The 19,468-nt window shown below is 50.3% G+C and overlaps 1 protein-coding gene across 2 annotated transcripts in view; it reads left to right on the forward strand.

Moving 5' to 3' along the window:
• The first annotated feature begins 799 nt into the window (after positions 1–799).
• uvrag (UV radiation resistance associated gene) overlaps positions 800–19,468 on the forward strand; it is an 85,074-nt gene continuing 66,405 nt past the window's right edge. For both annotated transcript variants that reach the window (XM_086160143.1, XM_086160144.1), the window contains exons 1-8: positions 800–1,093; positions 3,349–3,466; positions 4,065–4,099; positions 5,419–5,580; positions 5,667–5,741; positions 5,838–5,923; positions 13,107–13,212; positions 17,284–17,410. In XM_086160143.1, the coding sequence (XP_086016269.1) occupies positions 989–1,093; positions 3,349–3,466; positions 4,065–4,099; positions 5,419–5,580; positions 5,667–5,741; positions 5,838–5,923; positions 13,107–13,212; positions 17,284–17,410 (814 nt within the window). In that variant the 5' untranslated portion in view covers positions 800–988. The remainder of the gene's footprint in view (positions 1,094–3,348; positions 3,467–4,064; positions 4,100–5,418; positions 5,581–5,666; positions 5,742–5,837; positions 5,924–13,106; positions 13,213–17,283; positions 17,411–19,468) is intronic.

Here is a 19,468-nt window from a genome sequence, read left to right on the forward strand (position 1 = left end):
ATTATGGGTAGATTCAGATACATAGTTGGCAGCGTGGCGATCGATTCCTTATTGAATTTATTTAAAATACTATTTTTGTTTTGACATCCAGGGAATAAGTTTTCAGTAAAACATTTCCCAGTAAAGGAGTTGCTGCACTTTCTATCCAGAATTGGGTGATAGTGGGTGTAACTGTGGTTGTACGGTTTGGTGCGTCATTATATTTCTGGTCAGGAATACAAATTGTCGAGGCAGTGCGTTACGTAACTTAATGAACTCTAATGTGGGAGTGTTAAAGCTGTGATTAGTACAGAACTGTCATAGTCTAGAGGACTGCCATTGTCACCCATCGAGTCAATTATCAACCATATACCTTTCTCAAACCATTCCTTGTAGAATAGAGATTTGTTGTGATGGAAAATTGTCTTTAACCCATTTTTGAGTTTTAGCCCAAAAGCCCTGCACTTTTTTGCATGAGAAAAATATATGGACAGGGGTTTCCATGTTGTCTTCACAAAAGGAACAAATATTATCTTCAAAATTAAATCGTACCCTCAATAATTCCTTAGATGGATAGATGTCATTGATAATTTTGAAGTGGCGTCCAACTGTCAGATGCCTGTCACGCTGTTTGCGCTGCTTCCTCATATTTTGCAGCTTTGACAGATTTCGACTTGAGCCCGCCCACCGTGGATGACGAACACACAAATCAACCAATAACACGCCGATTTTTCAAACAACGGTTCCGCCTTTACAAGATTGACGTTTACCCGAGCCAATCAGAAGCGTCGATGTCACACCTCCAAACCGGAGACGGATTTCCGAAGCAAGTCTCGCAACACAGCCCGTAACGTTACTTTGTTTACGTCCCCGTGTGTTAGCTGACAGCTGCTGCTAATCTCGTCTTTTATTACAAAAAAGCCGAATTTGCTTTAACCGCGTTCGCTCTGCTTGACGAGGATGGGATGTTTCGTCGACTGAGCGGGACCCGGTGAATGCCGACGGGAGGATGAACTCCATCACCGGCCGAGTTCTCGCAATCCTGGCCGCCTCTGTCACCAACTCCGGAGCGTCCTCGTCCAGAGCCCTGCATGTGGAGCTCACGTCCCAGCAGGTAAACTCCGGTTCCCGGTCACAATCGGACAAATGTCGGGGATAACCCGGAGGAACAACCGCCTCCGCGTCTCGGCGCTGGTTTACGCTTCGCTCCAGCCGGGGAGCGCGGCAGGCCCGCGGGGCTAGCTTAGCGGCTAGCAGCTGTTAGCATCCGCTAGCTAGCTAGCCGACTAGAAGTGAACGAAGGCGTGAACGAGCGGAAAACGACGAGGTTCGTTTCATGCGTTCACGACCGGATCGCCGTTACTTTTGAGGAATTGTAACGCGACACGTCCGGGAGCTCGGCCGCGAAATGGTTGAGTAAACTTGGCGTTTTGTCAGCTGCAGCAGGATGTTAGCATATGTCATCACAGTGACTGGTAGCTTGCTTGTCGCATCATGCTTTACTTACAATAAAAACAAACAAATCGTCCATTAAACTACACTTCTTGTTATAACACGAAGCCTTATATGTCCAAACTACTTTCATTCATTCATTTTGAAGTAACTAAGTATGTGTGTCGAAGTTGAGAGGTCACATGTCTTTTAAAGTCACACATGCCTACAACCTTTTTAGCATACATCTGCCCCCTAAACATCTGCCCCCTGCTCCCTTAACATCTGCCCCCTGCACCCTAAACATCTGCCCCCTGCAACCTAAACATCTGCCACCTGCACCCTAAACATCTGCCCCCTGCACCCTTAACATCTGCCCCCTGCACCCTAAACATCTGCCCCCTGCACCCTAAACATCTGCCCCTTGCTCCCTAAACATCTGCCCCCTGCACCCTAAACATCTGCCCCATGCATTCCACACATCTGCCCCATGCACTCCACACATCTGCCCCCTGCTCCCTAAACATCTGCCCCCTGCTCCCTAAACATCTGCCCCCTGCACCCTTAACATCTGCCCCCTGCAGCTGACACAACTAGCCCCTGCACCCCACACATCTGCCCCCTGCCCTCCACAGCTCGCTCCTCCTCATGATAGAATTGTCCTCCTCCTTGTCGACCTTTTTGGATCCTCTCTGTTTGCGAGGTGCAGCCTGCTCTGCAGAAATGTGCACACCGTCGCCACGGATGCGACTAATTGAGTTTGGGCCGCGATTGAGTTACTTTTCATGCTGCGGAGTGAACCATAAAGGTCATGAGGAGGGTTAGAAATAGTCCCGGAGTGCAGAAAGTCTCAGAGAATTAATATCTGTCACGCCGTAGCGCGGTCACATGGAGAGGCGTGATGTATGGGCGCTATCTGAACACTCAAACATAAACATGCTCCTGCTCCCATCCTGAAATAAGCAAAGTTTTATTTTAAAGTCTGAGGCTGTGCAGTATGGATCGCCAGGTGATCCACGCATCCCACCGGGAAAACACCTCCAACCGGGACTCTGATACGTGTCACCCGAGTGTTTACGTGCAGCTTGAAAGCCTCCGGCGGAACAATCGCTGTTTTTGTTAATCATACAACCCATGACTTAGATTTAGCCCCGTATGGCTGCAGCCCACGGCCCGAGTGTGTGTGCGCTTCCACCGAGGCCGTACGAAGGAACACACACCTCAGCATGTCCGCTTTCACTTTCTCACTGAACATCAGGCGCGCCTGCACGCAGGCCCTTCGAACGTTTCTCAAACATCGCTCAGATAATAATAATAATAATAATAATAATAATGATACGTGGGATTTTCATAGCGCTTTTCATGACACTCAAAGACGCTTCACAAGTAAAAAACAGAAGGAACAGAACATACACAGAATTATTGGGAAGAAGTCCATGGTTGCAGAGTGTGGCGATGAGCGCCAGTCCAGGGACGAGCTGGAGGAGCTTCGCCGGTGTGCAGCTGAGTGTCGTACTGCTGTGAGGAGGCAAGTGTTGGAGCTGGATGTCGGAGATGGTTTTTTGGTGGAGGGAGAGATGGTGGAGCAGGAGGAGCGAGAAGATTTCGGCCGATGGAAATGCCGTCTTGCTAGGCGCCATCGGGGTCCGGAGTTTCGAGAGGCTAGCCGGCTAGCTAGCTAGCCCTCGTTCTGCTCAGGTCGGCAAGCTAGTTCGGTAGCTTGCTGGAGATTGTCCAGGTGAGCCTTTGTCTTTGGTTTGGTTGATCGATTGGAGAGCGGGAAGCGGCAGCCAAACGCGCCATCGTCCTCCCGCCCGCCAGATCGCCGCCATTTAAGACCATCTTTAAACAGGACAGGGGTTCCACTCATGGTTTTCCTCGTTCGCCGTCGGGTTCTAATTCCCCGTCTCCGTCTCACTCGCCCTCCCCTGCACGCAGAGACGGCTGCGTCACCTGCGGAGCATCGCCGCCAGAAACATCGTCAACAAGAATGGCTCGCCGCTGCTGGACACCTACTTCACCCTGCACCTCTGCGTAGGAGACCGCATTTCCAGCGGTCAGTGTGTGTGTGTGTGTGTGTGTGTGTGTGTGTGAGAGAGCATTCTGTGCAATGTCAGGCTCTCATAATGTTTTATATATAGATGTATTCCTGCATAATATGGATTAAATCACCTTTGTGTCATGAGAATGGTAATTATTATGGTCTGGCACGGAGATGAACGCAAACAGAGGCGTGTCGTTTGATTGGCCGTGTCGTTCCCGACCAGGCGGACCGGTCCTGGGCGGCTGAGCCAGCTGAAGGAAAGATAACGGAAAAAACTCCCGACGGCTTTTTAAGGAGCCGAACGGCGAGAATTCATTGATCTCAAGTTAATTCTGGGTTTTAAGTTTAGCATCAAAAACGGTTGTAATGAGATGTAACTCGATTTAATTCATGCAAAGGGAACTTGATGCTCTTTCCAAGATAATCCACTTAAATTCCTTTTTTTTTTTTTTTTGTTTTGGAATCCATGGCTCCAGCCGCACATCCCATAATGTGCCTGTAATCCGGTTAGCGTGGCGGCCGGCGCGGCGCCGCGTACCGACCGTTCTCGGCACGTTCACGTCGCCGTCGCTGGTTCGCTCAATCACCGGCCCTCGTTCTGTCTTTCCAGATTTTTACAAGAGCGAGGTCATCCGAGACTCACTGGTAAGTCTGCTGCCGCCGCGACCTTTGACCTCCAGACATGTGACCGGGGAGAACGGTAGGGGGGGGGGGGATTGTCCGATCCTTTGCTGGTTTTATTTGCAACCACATACGCTTTTGTTTTAAATATCAAGGCAGACACAGATATTTGCATAGTTTTTTTTAATTCTATTTATTTTTTATCCCCGTCGGTGTCACTGCACACGCATCAGGGTTATTTTTGTCACTCTGATGTCTGTTTATTTGTTGATGTTTTTGCTATCTTTTACTTTACTATATGTCTCCTTAATTTATAATTATACTCATGTATTGACACTGTCATTGTCGCGCTGTTGTTACAAAAGACTTTCCACGACGGGGATCACTCAAGCATATCTTATCTCAGATACAAACACACACACACACACACACACACACTGTAAAAGGCCTCAGCCATTCACCGGGCCGGTTTCGACCTCCACCCCTGCTGACGTGCGTTCCCCTGATTCCTGTTTTCATTCAGCTCTGCTTCCTCTGTCCACTTTCAGCGGTACAAACCACACTTCTGCTTTCACCCCTTTCTCTTTTCCCTTCCTCTCCTTCTTCTCTGTCCTGCAAAATCACCCAGTAGGAGTAGGAGATCTTCTCCTGTCCGTGCCGGAGTTGAGATCTTGCCTCTGGGGTTGGTGGGTGGAGTTAAAAAAAAGAAAAAAAAAAGGAATGTAAACGTGACCACGACTAATAACTGTTAAACAATGAACACACCAACATCTACTCACCATCATGCAGAACCAGTTGTCCCAGCAACTAGAAGGTCCCATCTGGGAGTAGATGGTAGCGGGTCCAGTCCACTCCCTGATCTGGTTTTTGTCTGTCACTACAGAAAACCCCGCCTCGCAAAGGTATGCTTGGTCTCCACATGGAGACCGAGTATCTGTGAGGGGTTTCCTGGCTTCATTCACCGACATTAGCAGGTCAATGCGTACAAAACAGAGCAGGTCAATCACCAGTTGCGAAAAGAACCCCCGGTTTAAGACGTATTTACTTTTAAATGCAGGATGTTTTTGCGCGCTGAGCCTTCTGGGGTCCCACCGAGTGTCCGCGGGACGTTTAGCGTCGGTTAGCTTACCGACTTACTGATGCACGGGAAAAAAAACGTTGGAGCACACACTCTCACCTGCGTGAAGAACATCTTGTACGGCTCTCACACAACCTCTTGTTCCATATTATGGAAATGATTCTTTCAATGTGTTCGCTCAAGCTAAAGGATTAGCCGTTCGGCTGATTAGCGTTTAGCCCCCCCCCCCTTGCGCTAACCCCGCGGCGCGCTCTGTGTCCGTAAGAACCCGACGTGGCGGAGCCTGGACTTCGGCATGCTGCCGGACCTCCTGGACACCTCGGTGTCGTGTTTTGTGGTGAGGATCTGGGGCGGCCAGGAGGAGCAGTACCAGCTCCTCATCGAGTGGAAGGTCAACCTGGACGGGCTGAGATACACGGGGCAGCAGGTCTGTAACCGCACTGCGGCAAAGCTAACTCACGTAGCGTACGATCCGTTCACCGAGAACTTTTTTTCCGTTCCCTTCGTCCGCAGATTCGTTCCCGGAATCCAAACGAGATCATCTTCGGACTGAACGACGGCTACTATTCGGCTGATTTCGACCTCAAGGTGCGGCGCTCGTTCGTTTCTTCTCGGTCAGATCTTCCCCGCCGAGCGTTGTCCTGTTGGCTTCGGCGCTGACGTGCCGACATGTGGGCTTCTCAGGATCCCTTGGAACGGAAGAAGCACAGTCTTCTTCAGGTGGACCAGAGCTCCGTGAGGAACTCCTACAGCGTCTTCTCACTGCTCAGGTAAGAGCGACGGTCGCGAGTTCTCGGTGTCATCAACACACAACCGCCGAATGCCGTGGACTCCAGCGTAGCTGCAGAGGCCACACTTCCTACCCGTTATCATTTGTCACCCTATGTTTAGCTCTAGACTTCCTCCTATTGTGTTTTGCATGCTAGCATTGAGCGCTCGCTGTCCCGCCGGCAGTGCTAACGTGCCGCGCTGTGTTATCAAGGAGGCTTTCCCGCCTTCGGTTTTGGCCGGGGGTGTCAAACAGGCCGGTGCCGGCCCGTGGAATAAATCTACAATTTAAGAAAAATACATAAAAATTATGAACGACATCTTTTAAATAAAAATGCTCCTCCTATATTGTCTGCAAGGGCTGCACTGTTTTAGTCAGCGTTTGCAACACGATGTGACTCACAACCCCCAGCAGATGGCAGCAATGCTGCTTCTGGCTCTGCAAATCGTATTTTTACTTTTTGGTAGGAATGTTCCTCGTTTTACGTCGGAACCGACACCCTCATCGGCAAGGCGTCGTTGTCAAAAAAGGGATTTTTGAGAAAAATGGACCACTTCCTATTTGTTGGTTGAGGTCAATAAGAAACCTGTATGCTGGGTGTGGATTCGGCAAGTTTCTGTGCCACTATGAGCCACATCCGGCCCGTTTTTGTTTTTTTATCCGTCCCGCCAGACTTTTTTTTGAAAATTTTCAATTTAATATTTAAATTTAGAAACTCCTAAATTTTTCCTTTTGTTTAACAATGTTTGTTTAACAATGTCTGTACATTTATATGATCATTAATGAGTTTAAAGTTGAAATAAAAAGTCCAAAAATTTATTTAAGTATTAACAATATTTTTACAATTTTCATTTTGCTCAATTTACATGATTCCTAGTTGGCCCGCGCAGAAAAATTAAATAAGAAATGCGGCCTGCTAGCCAAAATAACTGTCCACCCCTGAAGTAGGCTGTATTTGGCCTCCGGACCAAAATGAGTTTGTCGGCGTTTCAAACACAAGAGCATGTGATTCCCTGTGGACATGAAGGTTACATTTCAGCGTCATCGGCCTCCGAAATTTAATTCTCTCGCTCATCATCCATAGCGTTATCGCTGCAGGGTCGCGGTGCTTCGAGAGCCCGCCCGAGCTGTCATTGGCCGAGAGTCACCCCGGACCGGCCAATCACGGAGCCCCATATAGAGATAAACACCTTATTGTCGCGGGGCTCCTCAGGGTTCTCCGGGTTCCTCCCGCCGTCCAAAAAACACGCAGGATGCCCTGAAGAAATTCAAGTCCTGGATGCTTTTGGACTGTGGGAGGAACCAGGAGAACCTTGAGGAACCCCAGGCAGGCACGAAGATCCTTGCTACCCCCGCGGGGATCCGACCCGAGGATTTCATTCCAACGCAAGGACTGGAATGCGAGCCGATCCCTGCATTAGCCACGTCCACCGCCGGGGGGAGACAAAGCTCCACAGCTTGGAGGCCCAGGAGGCGTCGACACGCTCACAAATACACGCTCGTTGTTGACCGTTTACATCGAAACGTGGCGGCCTAATTGCAGGGCTTCCCTCGAGGAATCCCCTCCGCTAAGTATATCCTCGTCACGTTACGGCCGACTCGCCCGCAGGTTCCGGCCCATATAAAGGTGGAAAGAGTCGTCCGGAGCCGCACCTCCTGTCATTAGATTCATTACCGAGGCTCCCGCTCAGGTCCTCCCGCCGTGGGAGTGAACGCAGCCCCCGTGAATGCGTCACGCGTCGCTGCAGCGCCGCGAAACGGGAGTTCCTCCGCAGCCAGCTGGACTCCCGACGACGCTCGCTCATCTAGCGGCGGTCACGGTTTATATTTGTGTGCGGGGAGCTTAAATCTTAGCTTCCGCGACCTCGGCTCCGTCTCCTCGGGCCTCCCGCGGCATCCCGTACGTCTGGAGCTGCCGTGCTCTCAGCTCGCCTCCTCGCAGCTGCACAAGTTCAAATCCACGGTTTATGAATGGATTCCGTCATTTCCGGACTCTGAAGCGCACCTGAATATAAGCCGCGGCGGCTGAAGCTACCCAAATGAATCCACGTGTACATATATAGGCCGCGCTTACAAGCTGCAGGTGTAACATGAGATGTTTACACTTTTTTTTTTTTTAAACCGATAATTATGTACCGTAATTTCCGCACGATAAGCCGCGACTTCTTTCACGTAAACAACGATGCGGCTAATATATGGACGTTTTTTGGGTGGGGGACGCTAACGAGCCTCACGCCGCTAAACATTTCTCCTCGTCGCATCGGACCGATGAAGTGAACGGGAAATTCTGAGTCCGTTCAACTCCGACGCCGAAGAAGACGACTTTGACGGTTTTAGTGCGCAGCAGGAAGCTAAAGATAGCGATTGGCTAGCCGGTGCGGCTTATAGTGAGGTGCGCTCAATAGTCAGGAAATTACGGTACATACCGGTAACATCCACACATACTGGAAATGTCTTTATTTCCAAATACCGCCTGTAACACGACTCATGAAATAGATTAAACATAAATAACGGGAGGAAAAGTCCATCCATTTTCTATCCCTCGCCATCTCCATCTTCCTCAACGATTCAAGACTTTTGTTGTCATTGCAAAACAAAATTTTGAGATAACAGCTCTCAGGTTCAGTGGATTTAAAAACAGACACCAAAAAACCTTAAAAAGCAGGACGCAGCACAAGGATATAAAGTACAAGACAAAAATACGAATAACATCAAGACGAGTGTGTAGAAAGAAAATAGTGTTTATTGCACTGTAGTGTATGTGGGGTTTGAGTGTTCGGGTTTGTGCCGAATTCCGTGCTTTTCAATTTGTTTTTGCCTTGATTGTCCTAAACCGCCTCCTTGATGGTGAAAGTTGGGGTTTGTGGTGGCCGAGCCGGGGCGCATCTCTGAGGACGGCGTGGGCTAAAGTCGTCTTTTTTCATTGTCGGAATTAAACAATCTCAGAATACCACGGTTATTTCATCGGCCCGATGTGACGAGGCTAAATGTTTTGGCGACGTAAAGCTAAATTAGCCGCGTGGTTGTTTTAGCCGCTGTGTTCAAAGAGGGTGAAAGAGTAGGTCTGGATCTGACGGTACCTTACGCTACTCCGAACCCTGATACCTCACGACAGCGCTACCATTCTGCCCCGAATCGCTCTTTTAAAAAACAATGAAATGATCCCTACCATGCTAGCTCAAGGAATCCAATGTGTGTGTGTGTGTGTGAGATACACACAACCCAACTGCTTCCACTCTCCCGTCACTTGGACGTGTCTTAATGAAAAAAGATGATGGTTGCCTCACTGAGAAGGCACTGATCATGATAAATGGCGGTCATTCATCACCGCGCTCTCGGTTCGATGCCGACCCCCTCCCGCACGCCGCCTCCTCGTTCGGTGCGAATAACAGAGTTGCGGCGTCTGGGGCGCGACGGGCGGCTCGTCAAGCGGAGGGATGACGAGCCAACGGACGGCTCGTCCGGGAATCACCCGGCTGTCGGACACGCTCGCCCCCCCCCCCCCCCCCCGACGCGCCTTCTCGCAGGCGCGATCAGTTGAAGTCCGCCGCGACGTCTTCATCTCGGGCTATTTGTACGTCGGAGCGGCGTGACGTGGCGTGGGCGGGGGCGGGGGGGCCGTCTGTTCACTTTCCGATGGCCTAATGGCGTCCGGGATGTCAGGTTGAAGTGGCGTGTGAGTGAGTGCGCTTGAAAGGCGCCCCCTCCTCGCTTCTCGCTCGCGGCCTTTTTGAAAAACAAAAGGATTACGGGGAGAGTTATGTTTTTCTTTTTCCCCGACGAGGAGGCATTTATAATGACAGCTAAATTGTCGGGGGAAGATGGATGCTGAAGTGGCCCGTGCCGCGCAAGATAAACAACAAATTTTTCGGGGGGCACGGCTCTCCAGCGCTCGGGTTAAAAAGAAAAACTCCCGCGGCCTAAATTGGAAACTTTCTTTTTCCCGCCGGTGATCGGAGCCATATGCGGCCCGACGTAGCTCGTTGCGGCGCCGGCGTGTACTCGCGGTAGCCGCTCGCCGTGGGGGTTCCACCGCACCGCGCCGCTAATTCTTCCTAGCGCGCGTGCGCCGCAGGAACGCGATTTTAAAGTGATGACGAAGCTTAAATTCTTTCTGCGCATGCGGACGATCCTGTTTTTATTCCGCGCCTCTGCAGCGAGCGGCGCTAGCGCAGCTAACCTCGCTTTGTAGCATCTGGCTGGCGAAACATTATTTCGTGGCTTATCCTTTTGATACTTTTCCATTTGACTTCATAAACCAGACGACTAAAGCAAGCATGACTAACATTTTGAGGGATTTTTTATTATAACACAAGGTCAGGGAGCTTATGGTTTCATAACAGGGAATGCAAACCTCCGCAATTAGTCGGTGACCCCTTTCAGACCCGTCAAGGCCTGTTCTGCTTCCCCTGCTGGAGAGCTTTCTCCCAGCTGTCTGGTAAACATGGCGTTTAGCAACCCGGCAGGTCGGCGGGAGGGAGAGGGGGGACGCCGGGGATGATCTTTGGCGTTTTGGTCTTAGGTGATGAGATCTCGCGCTTCTCTACCGGAAATGAACCCGGCGCAGTTGTTAGTTCTTGGCCTTGTTTCCGCCGACCCGGGTTTGTTTGACAGGCGCGCCGGGCACACGTCCCCGTGATGGATGGCCCGGGCGCTGGCCAGGCCACGCTCCGCTCGCCGTTCTGCAAACACGACTCGCTTCGGGCGGCGTTCCATGATGAATCGATCCGAGCGCGACGCCGGAGGGCTCCGGGTCCGACGGCCCGGTGAAATTCTCCATCGAGCGGAAGAACCCGACCCCCGACGCTTTCCGGAGGATTCTGACTCAAGCGGGGGTTCGTAACCCGGCCGGAGGTTCTGAACCTCCCCGGTTTCACGTACGCATTCACAGAACCCATCTTTATTGGAAAAACAAAGTATGATTTGTTCAAATTCAAGTTATACGTTTCCCTGGTGCGCAAAATGAACCGTGCATCAACACGACTGCGTTCAAAGAACAAAACCAGCAGAACTCGATTTTCTCTCAACAAAAACATAATAATGAATACGTGCTGCAAATCAGAGTGACATCTGCTACTGCCTTCCAGAGATCGCTTCAGAAATGCGCGGCTTCGCCTCGGCAACAGCCATGTCATTTAGCAACAAAGTCTGTTCCTTTTCTTCGTTTTTACGTCCTCCAAAAAAGGATTGCCGGCAAAGACACGTCGTAGCAAACGACAAATTTCCAGGGCTTTCTTCGCAATAACAGGTTACAACGTTGTTGTTCTGAAGAGTTGCCGTCGAACCGGTTCTGTCATCACGAATTCTATGAGGGTTGTGTGTCTCGACCTCCGAACCCCAGCGGTTCAATGGAACTCAAGTCAAGAACCACCGGCTGAACCCTCATAGTAACACATTGCGTGCTTGTGTTTGGGTTGAATTTAAAAGCGTTTTTCCCGCCTGCCCTTCAAATCCGCAGCAGGTTATCGGGAAATCTGCGCGTTACGAAGCTGGAGGTTTTATCCGACACCCCCGCTAACGTGTGGTGTCGCGGTCAAAGGAGCCAATGTTATTGTTTTTCCGATGCGTATCCACATCAAGCGCTGTGTGCACGGCCTCAGCCATAACTTCCTGCGCGTCCCCCATGCCGTATTCCTCAGGTATCTGCCGCCGCCGCAGAAAAAGGAAAGTCGGGCCGTCGAGCGAGGAGGAATTCTCTGGACGGCCGCCCGGTGATGTGACCGGGGGGGGGCGCGATCCGGCCTGGCGGAGCCGGCGCTGGGCACGGACTTCTGGCCGATAAGGCGGCAGACATGCGTGAAAAGCAGAGCGGAGATAACTATTCTCACCTGGGGAAAAGGACCGTATCGGACCGTCGCAATCACCTTAACAGATGGAGCTGTCATAACTGATCCGTCTTGATGTTCCCTCAGGAGCATCTCCTGCTTGTTATCAGTGTCACCTCAGACAGATTAAATAGCGCCGGCGGTCAATAGCGGAGTATTTCCCGTCTGAGTCCACCCCCGCGGCTTTGCATCAAAATAACAGAGGCAATAATCTACAGAGTTGACCGCGAGGTTTCATGAGAAACGAAAAAAAAAAAGAAAAGAAATAAAGACCCGGTGGATTTGTGGAGTAACCCCCTCTAAGCTCGGCGTCTCCTAAAAACAACCTCTCGCTCTAAATCCACTCCGAGGCTCCGATCCCTGAACATACCTGAGGAAAAGTTTCCTCGCTTTGCCCTTCAAACGGCGAGTCCCGTTTAACTCCGTCCGATTCCGAAGACGAACTTTTATCGCCGAGTGAGAGGGGCGCAAGGGCGACGTTGTTCGCGCGCATCCACCGCAAGAGATCGGAACCCCCGATAACGTGGATGCAAACAAGCCCCTTCTGTTTGTTTTAATTGGCGGCCCAGCGGCGCGCTAGTCCTCGCGTGCGCTTCCCCCTCCTAGCCGACGGCGAGACGGCGGCGTTCACCGAAACTCAAGATAGCGCTTGCTAATATCGTTAGCTTGTTTCGCTAACTCCCTGTCGGCATATCGTTGTTGTTCCACGCCACGTCGATCCATCAGAGAACAACGCCCTCGCCGCGCACGCTAGCGCTAGCGCGATCGCTAACCCTCCCCGGCTAACGACAGGTCCCCCAGAGTTGTGTCCTTCTCTGGACCGGAGAAGACATTCCTGGACGATTAACCGTCCGTGGGATTGATGACGGTAATGCTCCGGTGTGCAATTATTGAGATGTTGCAATCCAGCGCTTTTCTTTTTCCTCGTCGTGACAGTGATACGACGTTTGGAAGGGATTCCTTTTCCATACAAGCAGATTGGAGGTTTATTGTGTTCGGGGTCAGGCGGGTTCACGTGAAGCCCGCGGTGATTACCGGAGTATTAGGAGATTATTCTTGTATTATTTGTGGTATTCAAGAACATGATCTTTTTAGTGGGACCTCAAAAAAACCCATAATGAATCAGCAGTTTCATTAGTTTTGTCATGTTTTTGTGCTTTATTTTTTCTTTTCCAGCGTCTGGACTCATTAGAGTTTGGCCCGAACAATGCGGATTTAGCCGCATCGTAGCGCAGGGATAGCGAGCGTAGAGCGCAGAACCCCGAGAGGCCGACGCCGACGCAGCGCGGCGCGCTCTTTCCGGAAAGCGATACCGTTTCCACGCTTGTTGACGTTGTGCGCTCCCCCTCCCCCCCGCAGGCTCCACACGGCCCAGAGAGCCATCAAGCAGACCCAGGTGACGGTGCAGAAGATCGGGAAGGAGATCGAGGAGAAGCTGAGGACGACGGCGGCGTGCACCGAGCGGGTGAGAGCGGCGGCAAAAGCTCCCGCGGCGTTTAGGCAGCTGACATTCGTTCCGGTATCAGCGCTTCTCAATCCGCGCTAAGATTAGCACGGCTGTGTGTTTTGGGAAAATACCTAAAAGCGAGGCGCGAGATTGGATCTGATGTTCCGCGGGGATCACTCATTAGGACGGCGGGGGGAGCCGCTGCCGCGATCGGCGATAACCGACCCGGCGGTCCCGCTCCAACAACAACCCTCGCGCCCCGCCGGGCTTTGAGAGCTCGCAGCGGCCAAACTAATGCGAGGTGTAATTAGAGCTCTCGGGCGGCCATTGTTGTTTCCATGTTTTGACGGCTCGGCCGCGGCGCAGAGAGAGCGATCCGAAGAAAAGATTACTCCGTGACCAGAGTCCGTTGTTTATGTTTGCACGTCCTGTCATATCCTCTACCTGGATCAAAAGCAAAGGCAAGGACGCATATTTAACATTTTTGGAATTGGCAGCCGCGCAGCTGTGAAAACGGAGCTGTGATCCCGGGCTCGGCGCGGTGTTTATTGTAAACATTCGCTTTACAGCCCGGACCCTCCGGGACCCCCCTGGGCCGCCGCCCCGAGGCAGGGACGCTGTTTGCCTCCGACTTCCCTCGGCGGAGGAGGGGTCGGGGGGGGGGGGGGAAATAGAAAAATAAGAAAAACCTTCCCACCGCTCACGGGATGACATACCAGACGTGCCGAACGCCTCGCCGCCCCTGCACACGATTCTCAGCCGGATCCACCAGAAGTGGAAACAGACGCCGTTTGAGTCGCGATATTAAAGATCCGGCGGTATCCGAGGAGCAGCGGCGGGGGTTTTGACCGACAGTAATTCCCCGTCCGCTTCAATCAGTTTTGCGGAGCATAAGGCACACCACGTTAGAAGACGCAATATCACGAACGGGTCTATTTTCATACATAAGACGCACCGCATTGTAAGGTGCGGGATAAAACAGACGGTATATAAAGCAAAATAAAACAGTCAGTTTAGTCCAACTTTCTTCATCTTGCTTTGTTCCCAGGAAATTCTGTTTGGTTTTCTTTACTCGCCGCAGTTGATCCGGTTGCGTCCCATTGATTCATTCATGTTCTGCTCTATTCCCATCGTCTACTGCGTGAATGATAGCCTTCAGTTTGGATTCCAATTCGTTAGGACGTCTTGTAACAGCCGCCTCGTACACACAAATGCACAGTAACTCTCTGTCGAAGCGCAGCACGTAGCGCTATGATAAGAAATGGTAAGCGTGCCACGTACTGTCCTCTGATTGGTTTATCGTCACCAGCGATGGCGAACGCCTAACGTTAGCATGAGGTTGGAACAACGTCGTTCGACGATGAATCGAGCGGATTTCATCGCTTCCCAAAGTCGCACTGAACCATTTTGACGGATGTTTGAGCGCAGTGGACCACATAGAGTTGGTTGGAGGTCGGTAAGCACAACAAGAAGTCATACGTAAGGCACCGGATCATAAGGTGCACGGATTATTTTTGACAAAATTTAAGTGCGCCTTAAATACGATGCAGCAATATCAAAACAAATGGCGTCCCTCAAACGGGGTTCCAAAACCCCACCTCCTCCCTGGATCCCCACCTTTCTCACCACAATGGATCCCTTTCAAGAAACAAAAACGTCTCTGACATCCCCTCCCCTTCGGTGAAACATTCCTGAAAAACAAGCTAGCATCAGCTAATAAATCCGGGTTCGCCGGCTCCTCGTCCGATCCCAGCGGCCGCCGAGGGTCCTTTTGGAAGAGCGGGGCTTCAAAACGGGGTCCACAAAGGCCCGGACGCCGTCCCGTCACCCTCTCACCCACGCTCAGACATTAATCTGCCGGCTCGTAACCTCCAACTCCACCTCCACCTACGCCTGCTGCTTATTTACTCAGCTGACCTGTTGCTGTGTGATGTTCTGTAGAAGTCACATGGGTCCTGGTGGTGGATCACCCACACACACACACACACACACACACAGCTGCTTGGTGAAAGTGCAGGTTTCGTGCCAGGGCCGGTGCTGGTGGAGATGCAAGCATCAGGGTGCGAGGCGTATGCAGGGATGCTGGCGCTATCACGCCACCCTCTTGTTTCCCGCTCAAAGCTCTCTGAAGTCCTGAGGAGGCTCCTATCTCGCGTTCCCTCCGAACCCGGACGGATCGCTATCTGAGCCCGCGAGAGGGACCTTTCTGCTTCCAGCGCAGAACAACAAATAACAAACGTGTTTCTCCTCGCCGTCGTTAGCATGCCGCGTCCGCGGCGGCGACCAGCGTGACGAGTCAGTGCCTCTTCTCCAACCAATTCCAGCCTTTTAGGACCAGCCGTGTTTTGGACACTCGCCCTGTTATCCCGAGGAGCTATTAGCATGTAGCCGTTAGCGCCGCCGCCATTATTAGGCTAACTCCCGCTTCCTGTCTCTGTCCCGGTCGAGGCAGAAGGACGCCCCCCGCATTGAGCCGAGATCCCGGGCCGGCTTTCTGTGGACCATCTCGAAGAGCGGTGGAAAGTGTCTTCGGGCACTCGGGTCGCGGAGCTAGCCGTCCAAGATGTCCGCCCGCTGCCGCCAAGCCTGGCGCGCAGCCGGCGCAAGAAGCACCGGCATCCACTCCTGAACGGAAACGTTTCCGTCGCTCTTTGAGATGCTCCACAGCAACCGTGGTCTGAGAGCCATATTTTTTTAACCGCACATGAACATCACAACGTCCCTTCCATACAAGCAAATACCTTTGCCAAGCCATATTTATTAAAAATGTCACACGTCAACATGATAGTGACGGAAATTGACTCGTGCACCGCTCAGACCACAGGCTAGTCTTTTCAACAACAAAACTAGCGTACACTGTCTCACACACACAAAGTCCCAGTTCAACCGAGACCACAAACATAAATATAATCATTTAATCGTTTTTCTTTTACCATGAATGTTACTTATTTGGACTTCTGGCATCCTCTTCAAATCCGTCCGGTTGATGGGATGCAAACGTTAACGGTCTCGTAAATGTTTTGGAAAAACTGCATCTGCAGCAACTCAATCCACGGTTCTTAAGTAGCTGTGACCTCTTGCTGCTTCTCCTTCTTCTTTTCCCTTCAGGGTCTCCACATCTAATCCACCTTCTCCATCTCACCCTTCTCTCTGGATCCTCCTCTCTCACACCAACCATTTTCATATCATCCCTCACGACCTCCATGTATCTTCTTTGGTCCACCAATATATCCTCTCTCCCTCCTCTGTCCGTGACCCAACCATCTCCTTCAGACCTTCTCTCCAAAACATCTAACATGATGGACTCGTTCGCGATCTTGTCCGTCCTGGTCACCCCCGAAGAGAACCTCAACATCTTCGTCCCTGTCGCTGTTCCTCGTGCACGTTTTTCAAAGTGATTAACATCTCAAAAGCTCTGGTTGTCTCAAAATAAATAAGTGGTTCATTGACCTAAAACTAAGTTTCCCCAAAACTTCTGTCCCTCATGTTGAATTGAGAAACACAAAAGATCCCTAAATGTCCAGGAAAAGAAAAGTTGATGCAGATGGAAGGCTGTTTCAAAAAAGATGGGAAGGCGTATTTAACATTTTGGACTGGAATGAGGAAAACTTCAGTTATTTAAGATAAGATAAATTTTATTGATCGCCAGAGGGGATGCTCCTTTGTCACAAAAGCAGTTATAATGTCAAAAAAAAAAGAATATAAATGTAAAAAGACAGACGATAGCAAGACATCCATGAATAAATAGACGGCAGCAACAACAACAACAACATTAGGGATAATAACGGACAACATAAAGGAACAGCGAGGCTGAAAAATACACAACCAGAACTAAATGATAATAAAAATAGTGACAAAAGTAATAAATAAAACCAGGGACAAACAAGGATAAGATGGACAGCAGAGTTTGGGCACGACATTTATTTTACATGACATTTACTTCCATGTAAACCGTTAGCTTTAGCATCATGCTAATGCGGCCCTCGGTCAAAATCGGTTTGATAATTTTCTATCTCAACCTGCGACCTCATGGACGGTATTGCAGTATTGAAATCTGTGTGTGTGTGTGTGTGTGTGTGTGTCCTGCAGAAGAAGGAGCGGGAGTGCATGCAGCTCCGCATCACGGTGCTGCGCAGCGAGCTTCAGCGGCAGAGGAAAGCCCTGGGCCGGGAGATGGACCTGCGGCAGAAGGACAGGGCGCAGTTTCACAAGAAAGGTAATATTCTAGATATTCTAGATATTCTAGATCAGGGGTCGGCAACCCAAACTCTTTAATCTTTACACTGCGGCTCCGAGTGTCTTGGGAAAATAAATTAGAAATATTTAACTAAAGTGCTATTAAATGTGTAAAGAAGAAAGTATTCACCTGTCCTGTAAATGTGTAAAATTCATCCATGAAACATGCAAACACATACAACACACACTGAAAATGGATGGAGTTGCATGAACAGTAGAATTCCATCATATTCTTTTGTAGTGAAGCTGGTGACTTAACTTTAAATTGCACATATTTGCTAGCAATTAGCTCGCTGGCTTTCACCGCTGCTTCTCTGATTTCTCAGCTCTGGGTGAAAGCGGACGCTGTTTCCTCAGACCTGCCAGCGATTGGTTGATCTTTTCTCTTCTCAGTTTCTTTACAAGCTGTCATATTTTTCGCTCTGATGAGTCTCGTAGCGGCGCCGTATATGATATTCCTTAAATACCGAAACTTGTTGCAAACACGCCGAGCACAAAGGTTTCCCGTGCGTCTCCGTAAATAAACAGGACGTCGTCAATTTTTCTTTGAAAATTCTACACTTTTTAACTACTTTTCTCTGTTTTGATAACGACATTTTGGCTAACGAGGGAGTAGAAGGAGGTGGAGAACAGGGTGGAAACAACGTCATAACAAGCATCAGGTGGTGCATTGATAACGTCTGCCGATTGGTCCGTCTCAGTGATGCGGATCGTCGTCTACTCTGACCAAAATAGTGAAAATTCTTGAATTGCATTTAAATGAAAAAAAATCCTTGTCTCTGATGCATTTTTTCACTTTCGAAATGAGATGAGATGAGAACAACTTTATTTATCTCGAAGGAAATTGTTGCGCCAGAGCTTCAAGCAAAAACATAACAATAATAGATAATAGTAGGAAGGACGGAGAATAAGAAATACAATAAAATATAAATTGTCAAGGTTCAGGCTATCAGTGTTTTAAGGTCTTAAGTACAAAGGTTTGAAGGAAGAGGAATTAAAAAGTCTGATAGCCTCAGGTAGGAAAGACCTCCTGTGGTGTTCAGTGGAGCTCCTTGGTGGAATCAGTCTACGACTGAAAGAGCTCTGATTGGACGTCAGTGTCCATGCAGGAGGTGATGGACGTTGTCCATGATGCTGAGGAGCATCATGGACAGATCCAACTCTCCTGATGAGCTTGTTGAGTCTGTTAGCGTCAGCTGTCTTGATCCTGCTGCTCAGCACACAGCAGCGTAGAAGATGACGCTGGACACCACCGAGTGGTGCAAACATCTGCAAAAATTATCTTCATCTTCGATCGTCTTTCAAATTATCCCGCGGACCTGGTCGAACCTTCTTTGCGAGCCGGTTCCGGCCCGCGGGCCGTATGTTTGACACCCCTGTTCTAGAGAAAAGAAACCATGAAAAGCGAATTCCAGCTTCTGAAGGATGCGGCGAGGCGGGACCTCGTTACGAGAAGGGTCTGCTGAGGTTCTCGGTCATCGGGGTGAAGTCTTGATCTTCTCTTCCTGGTAACTGGACTTGATTTTCTTTCGACCCCTCGTCCGAGAGGCTTCACCTCACGGCCAGAAGGTCCCTGGTCGGATCCCCGCGGGGGTTCTCATTGCACGGAGTCTCCATGTTCTCCACGTGGGGTTCCACCCACAGTTCACTGGACATCATAAGTTGTCGAGTGGTTGTCGTTCTCCATAAGAAGGTGAAGGTCTGTAGGTGGTCATGTGATGGATCCAAGGTGAACCCCAGCTCTTGGCCAATCAGGCCTTGAGTTTGACACGTGGGATAGAAGCAGTGGCCGGCGGTCGCAATGATGACGATGTCGAGGTTCTCTTTGGGAGAGGATCAGGAAGATCCATCAGGAGGACGCTACATGTTAGATGTTCTGGAGAGAAGGTCAGACTGAGAGTGAACGTATCAGATAACATGATTGGGATGAATTGCGGAAAATTCATGGTCGACGCACGCGTTTGATTTATTTTAATACGATCAGACCTTTTAAGATGTTCTTGCAGGCCACATTTTGGGCCTTGAGTTTGACCTGTTT

Source organism: Fistularia commersonii, chromosome 15, assembly GCF_037954325.1.
Source record: "Fistularia commersonii isolate RoL2024-O1a breed Wild chromosome 15, RoL_Fcom_v1.0, whole genome shotgun sequence".
Taxonomy (NCBI): domain Eukaryota; kingdom Metazoa; phylum Chordata; class Actinopteri; order Syngnathiformes; family Fistulariidae; genus Fistularia; species Fistularia commersonii.